The 7,631-nt window shown below is 46.9% G+C and overlaps 1 protein-coding gene across 6 annotated transcripts in view; it reads left to right on the forward strand.

Moving 5' to 3' along the window:
* The window catches only part of CREBBP (CREB binding lysine acetyltransferase), a 95,115-nt gene extending 88,293 nt beyond the window's left edge, over positions 1-6,822 (forward strand). For all 6 annotated transcript variants that reach the window (XM_084296339.1, XM_084296344.1, XM_084296340.1 and 3 more), the window contains 3 exons: positions 99-260; positions 511-792; positions 2,416-6,822. In XM_084296339.1, the coding sequence (XP_084152465.1) occupies positions 99-260; positions 511-792; positions 2,416-4,587 (2,616 nt within the window). In that variant the 3' untranslated portion in view covers positions 4,588-6,822. The remainder of the gene's footprint in view (positions 1-98; positions 261-510; positions 793-2,415) is intronic.
* The last annotated feature ends 809 nt before the right edge of the window (positions 6,823-7,631 follow it).

Here is a 7,631-nt window from a genome sequence, read left to right on the forward strand (position 1 = left end):
AAGTTCTATTATTGACAGCAGAAGTGTTTCACTTTCAGATGCAGTGAATGGGAGAGAGCTCTATAAAGTTTAACACATTTCCTATGCATTTATTGCAGGGAAGCCAAGGTGACAGCAAAAATGCCAAGAAAAAGAACAACAAAAAAACCAACAAGAATAAGAGTAGCATCAGCAGAGCTAACAAGAAGAAACCCAGCATGCCAAATGTGTCCAATGATCTGTCTCAGAAGCTGTATGCCACCATGGAGAAGCATAAAGAGGTACTGTCAAAATGTGCTGTGTAAAGAGATTTTATTCCCGTAAATCGAGGCATGATGATAGAACTGAAAAATCAGGGAGAGTAAAGCTTTTGGTTATGCTGAGTGTTTCAGTTATGTAACAACATATTGAAGAGATTACCATAAACTAAGTCAAATAACGTTTGCAGCGTAACATTATTGCAACAGAACGTGAGCATTTCCTGCAGGATTATCTAACATTGTTGGCTTTTTTTCCTGTGTTTATTTGCAGGTCTTTTTTGTGATTCATTTACATGCTGGGCCTGTAATTAACACTCTGCCTCCCATTGTGGACCCTGATCCATTACTGAGCTGTGATCTGATGGATGGGCGAGATGCCTTCCTCACTTTAGCCAGAGATAAGCACTGGGAGTTCTCCTCACTACGCCGATCCAAGTGGTCCACGCTCTGCATGCTGGTAGAACTACATACTCAAGGACAGGATCGCTTTGTCTACACGTGCAATGAGTGCAAACATCATGTGGAAACAAGGTGGCATTGCACTGTCTGTGAGGTATGTGTATATCACCTGACACTTCAATCGAGCTCATTTCCTTCTGTTTTGTTTCTGTTTTTAAATATTGCACAGAGTTCTTCCAAATTAAGCATATTCTGATGTGAGGAGTGCTAAGCCTTAAGGGAATTTGACTGCAAGTGAGGTCTCTCTTCTAGAATAAGTGCCCTTAGTTTCTCTACATGGAAACCTGTGATACTCTGGAATGGCTACAGCTGAGTCTGCTATAGCCGTGTCATCTCCTCTGCATAGACAAGCATTTACTTAACATTAGGGAATTCCAGAATGGTGTGGTAGGGTTTGACGCTGCCAGAGTAGTAGGCATCCGCGAGACACAAGCTCATCCCCATTAAATGGATGTCCACGAGAGAGGTTAGCTCTGCTTTGTTCGTGGTACTTGGTGTTAGAATGAGTGCAGCCAGGTGCGTGGCCAGGCTGCTGTGAAGCTGGCTGAGAAGGCTAACACAGCTCTTCATCGCTGTCTCTTCTGCCCAGCATTGGAGGTTGCTTGCCCTTCAGATCAGCCCAAATAATTGCTTCCTAACCTGGCTCAATACTTACAATGTCTGGTCCTATTACAGGATAGATTACTTCCACTGAACTATGTTAGAGAGCAATTACACACGGAGTTATACAGATGGGCTTGAGGAGAAGATAGCCTCTAGAGGGCTTGCGATGACCTCTGGCTGTAGCTGAACCAAAAAAAAAATTTTTTGAATAAGTGTAACCTAGTTTTTACACTACAAGTTATTGCCAGGTTTGTGGTGGAAGAATCTTAATTAATCCCTCTGAGGAAAGCATTAAATAGAGCTTCTTGAGGCAAGACCGCAGGAAACGGATCGTATAGACTAGGGGAATTAAGTGGTGGAAGGAATTGTGGCCTTTAAGTTTCTTCTGGGTACTTCCGTATACTTCCGAGAGTGACCTTTCTCCAGAAAAAAAAAAAAAAAAAAAGCACAGGACAGTGAAAATGTGGGTGTTTGAGCAGGTTTTCAGATGTGTCTGTCTTGACATGAAACCTGCACTTAGAGATTAAAAAGTACATTTCAGGTTACAAATTATTTGTCAGTAATCACACGAAGAATAGTAAAATGGAGAGCAAAGCCATGATTTTTAAGCACGTAGGTTTGTTTGAACTGTTCAGAGGTGTCAGGTTTCCTTGTGTAGGTAGCCCAGTAGACACTACAGCAAAGTCAAGTCACCATCCTCAAAAGGTAGGGAGGCACACGACTGCTGTATAAGAAAAATCAAGTGACAATTACAGCCCGTTTGCGTTAGTTTGCGTTATTACCCACAACAGGCAAGACCTGTGACTGCAGGCTCACTTTGCTAAGGCAGCTGATGGGGCTTCTGCCTTCTGCTGCCCAAAACTCCCAGCCCCAAAGGTCCAATCCCGTTGTCCTGGGGGCTGTGCAGCTGCTTCTCTACCTCAGTATACCAGGAGTGTATTGAAACTGGCAGCTGTTGTCTTGCTGTTGTTCGGCTGTGTGTTTGTACCCACTGAAAGCCAAAGTGTGCTTCTGCATCAGGGTCATGTTGCTCGCCTAGCAGCACTCTTTCCTCTTTTACTGCCGTAGTTAGTGCTTTACAGACAACTGAACCCTGGATTTTCTTTGCTTTCAGGACTACGACCTCTGCATTAACTGCTACAACACTAAGAGCCATGACCACAAGATGGTTAAGTGGGGCCTGGGTCTGGATGATGAGAGCAACAGCCAAGGAGAGCAGCAGTCCAAGAGCCCCCAGGAGTCACGACGACTGAGCATCCAGCGCTGCATTCAGTCCCTTGTCCACGCCTGTCAGTGCCGCAATGCAAACTGCTCATTGCCATCCTGCCAGAAGATGAAACGGGTTGTCCAGCACACCAAGGGTTGCAAGCGCAAGACCAACGGTGGCTGTCCAGTGTGCAAACAGCTCATAGCTCTTTGCTGCTACCATGCCAAACACTGCCAAGAGAACAAATGCCCTGTGCCATTCTGTCTCAATATCAAACACAAGCTTCGACAGCAGCAGATCCAGCATCGCCTGCAGCAGGCTCAGCTCATGCGCAGAAGGATGGCTACCATGAACACCCGAAACGTGCCTCAGCAAAGTTTGCCTTCTCCTACCTCAGCAACGCCTGGTACCCCTACACAGCAGCCAAGTACACCGCAAACACCGCAGCCTCCTCCCCAGCCCCAGCCTTCCCCTGTAAGTATGTCACCGGCTGGCTTCCCCAGTGTGTCGAGAACTCAGCCCCCCACTACTGTTTCAGCAGGAAAACCCACAAACCCGGTTTCCGCACCTCCACCTCCGGCCCAGCCTCCGCCAGCCGCGGTGGAAGCAGCTCGGCAGATCGAGAGAGAAGCTGCCCAGCAGCAGCAGCAACTCTACAGGGTCAACAACATCAACAATGGTTTGCCTCCTGGTCGCCCAGGGCTAGTAAACCCGACGGTGGGTTCAGTGAACCAGATGCAGCAAGTCAGCATGAATGTACCCCGGCCCAACCCTGTAAGCGGCCCGGTGATGTCCAACATGCAGCCTGGGCAGTGGCAGTCGCCTCCGATGCCGCAGCAGCAACCGATGCAGCCAGGAATGGCGAGACCAGTGATGCCGATGGCAACGCCACAAGCAGTGGCTGGGCCCAGGATGCCAGGCGTGCAACAGCCGCCCCGGAGCATCCCCCCGAACGCACTTCAGGACTTACTGAGGACCTTGAAATCACCGAGTTCACCGCAGCAACAGCAGCAGGTTCTTAATATCCTTAAATCCAACCCTCAGCTTATGGCAGCTTTTATAAAGCAAAGAACAGCCAAATACGTGGCTAACCAGCCCGGGATGCAGCCGCAAGCAGGCATACAGCCCCAGCCTGGGATGCAGCAGCCGCAGACCGGCATGCAACAGCCAGGCATGCACACTCAACCAGGATTGCAGAACATGAACGCGATGCAAGCGGGAGTGCAGAGACCGAGCGTTCCTCCCCAGCAGCAAGGGATTGGAGCTATGAATCCCCAGGGACAAGCGATAAACATTATGAACCCCGGCCACAACCCCAGCATGGCAAACATGAGTCCGCAGTACAGAGAGATACTGAGGAGGCAATTACTGCAGCAGCAGCAACAGCAGCAGCAGCAGCAGCAAGGAGGGGCTGGCATGGCAGGAGGGATGGCAGGACATAGCCAGTTCCAGCAGCCTCAAGGACCGGGAGGTTACCCTCAGGCCATGCAGCAGCAGCGGATGCAGCAGCACATATCCATACAGGGGGGGTCCATGGGACAGATGGCTCAGATGGGACAGCTGAACCAGATGGGCCAGCCCGGCATGGGGGCAGACGGCACTCCCAACATTCAGCAAGCACTGCAGCAGAGGATCCTGCAGCAGCAGCAGATGAAGCAGCAGATAGGGTCCCCGGGCCAGCCCAACCCCATGAGCCCACAGCAGCACATGCTCTCAGGACAACCGCAGGCGTCTCATCTCCCTGGCCAGCAGATCGCCACCTCCCTCAGCAACCAGGTGCGGTCCCCAGCGCCCGTTCAGTCTCCCCGTCCCCAGTCCCAGCCGCCACATTCCAGCCCTTCACCGCGGATACAGCCCCAGCCGTCACCGCACCACGTCTCTCCCCAGACTGGTTCCCCCCACCCAGGACTCGCAGTTACTATGGCTAGCTCCATGGATCAGGGACACTTGGGCAACCCAGAACAGAGTGCAATGCTTCCACAACTAAACACCCCGAACAGGAGTGCGTTGTCTAACGAGTTGTCTCTGGTCGGTGATACCACCGGGGACACGTTAGAAAAATTTGTGGAGGGTTTGTAGCATTATGGGAGCATCACTTTTTTTTTCCTTTCGTGTTCTTGGGACATTTTGTACTGAAAATTCAGGCATCTGGGTTGTTTTGAATCCTAGATGGAACTGCTGCTTCCTACACGTGGAAGAATGAATTGCTGTTTAAAAAAAAAAAAAAAAAAAAAACAATACAAAGAATATATTTTTTTGTTAAAGCCAGGCAGTTAAAATATCTGGTCTCTTTTGTGGGTTTTTTTGGTTTTTATTTTTTTGTTGCTGTTGACTCATACCTTTTTTTTAACGGGGAAAACAAGTTCATTATATTCATATTTTTTATTTGTATTTTCAAGACTTTAAACATTTGCGTTTAAAAGAAGAAAAATAATATTCAGAAACTGTTTCCTGAAATAATGCAACATTATAATGTATCCCGGTAACTTTGACACGTTGCGGGAAGATTTTTTTTCTATAGTGAACTCTGCAGGCGTTTGAAGTATTACCCCTGGAAAGATAGGAATTGACTCTTGCACACAAAAACACACATTGGCCAATGCCAAAATCTTTGTCTTGCAGATGTAGAAATTGTTGCTTTGTTTCTCTGATAAAACTGGTTTTAGATGAAAATAGGGATGATCACTCTTAGACCGTGCTGATTTGAATAGAGAAGAAGCATTCTTTTCTTTCTTTCTTCTATGTGAAACTTGAAATGAGGAAAAGCAATTCTAGTGTAAATCATGCAAGCGCTATAATTACTATAAATAAGAAAATCCAAGAAGATTCAATCACTGTATAGAATGGTAAAAAAAAAAAAAAAAACTCATTTCTTACTTATAATATCATATTGTTAAATAAACTGTGTGCAACAGAAAAAAAGGGTGGTCCTTCTTGAATTCATGTACATGGTATTAACACTTAGTGTTTGGGTTTTTTGTTATGAAAATGCTGTTTTCAACATTGTATTTGGACTATGCATGTCTTTTTTCCATTGTATATAAAGTATTGCTTAAAATTGATATAAATTACTGAAGTTTTTAACATGTATTCTGTTCTTTAAAAATCCATGTAAGAATGTTTAAGGTTTTTATTTATTTATATATTTTTTGATCATGTTCTTTGTAAGACATGGCTATGAATATTCACTCATTACACAGAGCAGCCAGAGGCATCGGTAGGAGTGGCACGAAACATGGAGTATTGTAGGTAGCATGTCTGTTTTACAACACCCTTTAGTGATTGTTTCCTTTTCGGGGAGGGAGAGGAGAGGGGAATGGTTCCCATACATTTAATACTTACAGGTGTTCATCCATAAGGGTTAACTGGAATAAATTATTAATAGCCGTTGCTTTTTAAAATCTGCATTAATTTAGAGAAGGATCACCAATGAAAGGAAAATAGAGAGTATTGAGTTAATTCTAGGCTAATTTATTTAGTCTACAGTAAAATATGAACCTATTGACTTTAACACTATTTTTCTGCTGTTAACTCTGAGTCTAGATTTGAGGGTTTTCTGTGGAATAAAAAATAACAAATCATGTACATGTTCCCTTTAATATCCTGTCACCATGCCCTCATCTTCCTGGGATACTTGCCCCTTCTCCTCCCACTGAATTACTTTCTCCAAGACAAAATCCAGGGAAACTTTCCCAGCGTAGGTGTGAGCTAAAACCACAACTAGCCTAAAATGCCGTCACTCAGACCTGAGGCTTCTCAATTCCATGCAACTCACGAGGGATTCGCAGCAACGCCCGACAGCCTGTTTGTGCTCTGGGGGGAGCACCTGGCCTGCTCGGCTTCTCACCTTCGGTTAGCTCTCCCTCCAGCCTCGTGTTTTTAGGAGCAGGGCTGGGGGAGGATGGGGTGAGAAGAGCGCATGGTTTCTTGCTTGAAAGGAGAACTTTTGTCCCCGTGCCCTCAAAACAGTATTGCGCTGCGGCGCTACTCCGTTCTTCTTAACTACAGAGCCTCTGCTTAAACTTTTCTTGCCAACCTTTAACTATTGTACCTTTTGCACCACCATTGGATTCATCTGCCCATGCAACTGTCTTCAGCAATTCAAGATGTCAAAATTGGGGGCTGGGGTGAGGTCAGTGAACACTAACCCAAAGCTTGTCCAAAAGAAATTGCTGTAAAAAAAAAAAAAAGATGGAAAGCCCTGATGCTGTGTCTCATGCTGTGTACTTAAAAAGAGGAAAAATACTATATTTGTGATCAAAAAGAGGAAACTTGAAATGTGCTGGTGTTTCTAATAAAAGCTGGTAAAACTGCTTGGATTGAAGGATGCTTCCAGTTGGCTGGTGCCCGCTAGGATCGGCAGAGCCTGATGCCTAAGGTTAAGATAACCGCACCCGATCTTGTTAATACCTTTAAGTAGCATCCATTTTAAAGAAGTGTTGGCACGGCTTGGCTTCCCCATTTGAATCAGCTGGGTCTTGTACGGAGCAGAGAGCTGCTGGGCTGCAGCTCACCTGGGTTCTGCTTCCTGGGGAAGAGTGAAAAGAGACCTGGTGGGAAGCGAATACTGGAGTGTTTTTAACTGCAACCCGATGTATGCTGCAGGCACCTAGCAAGGGATAGGTTTAGACTGGATAATCCCAGCTCGCTGGAGCAACTGTTTCAGATAGGAGCGGGTATTTTAGGGAGAGGAGTGAAGCAAACTGAAGAGAAATGCGAGCAGAGGCTGGGCTTGGAGTGCAGCCCCTGCAGCCCCATAGAGAGGTTTTGGTCCAGTTTCCTTTGGATGTTGCTACGAAGCTCAGCATGTTTGAAGTCTGGACGGACGTCTGCTATTTCAGGGCCTTGCCGGTGTTTCCTGGGGGTGGTCCTGGCCGTGAGGAGCAGCACCTGAGGACCACAGGATTTCACAGCAGGAGAGCTGGACCCTGGTGCAGGATCTTCACGGTGGCTGAGCCCAAACCCTCGCGAACAAATGGCTGGAAACGAAGGGAAAGGCAGCGCTCAGGCCTGAACGCTGAGCAGCAGCACCTTGCTGCCCTGCTCTGTGTCCCCAGCCCTGCTTTCTGCTTTCTGCCGCCCTGGTAGCGGCACTCAGGGGCTGCCCGCGCGTTCCGTGCAGC

The sequence above is a fragment of the Netta rufina genome, assembly GCF_964035555.1.
Source record: "Netta rufina genome assembly, chromosome: 15".
Taxonomy (NCBI): Eukaryota; Metazoa; Chordata; class Aves; order Anseriformes; family Anatidae; genus Netta; species Netta rufina.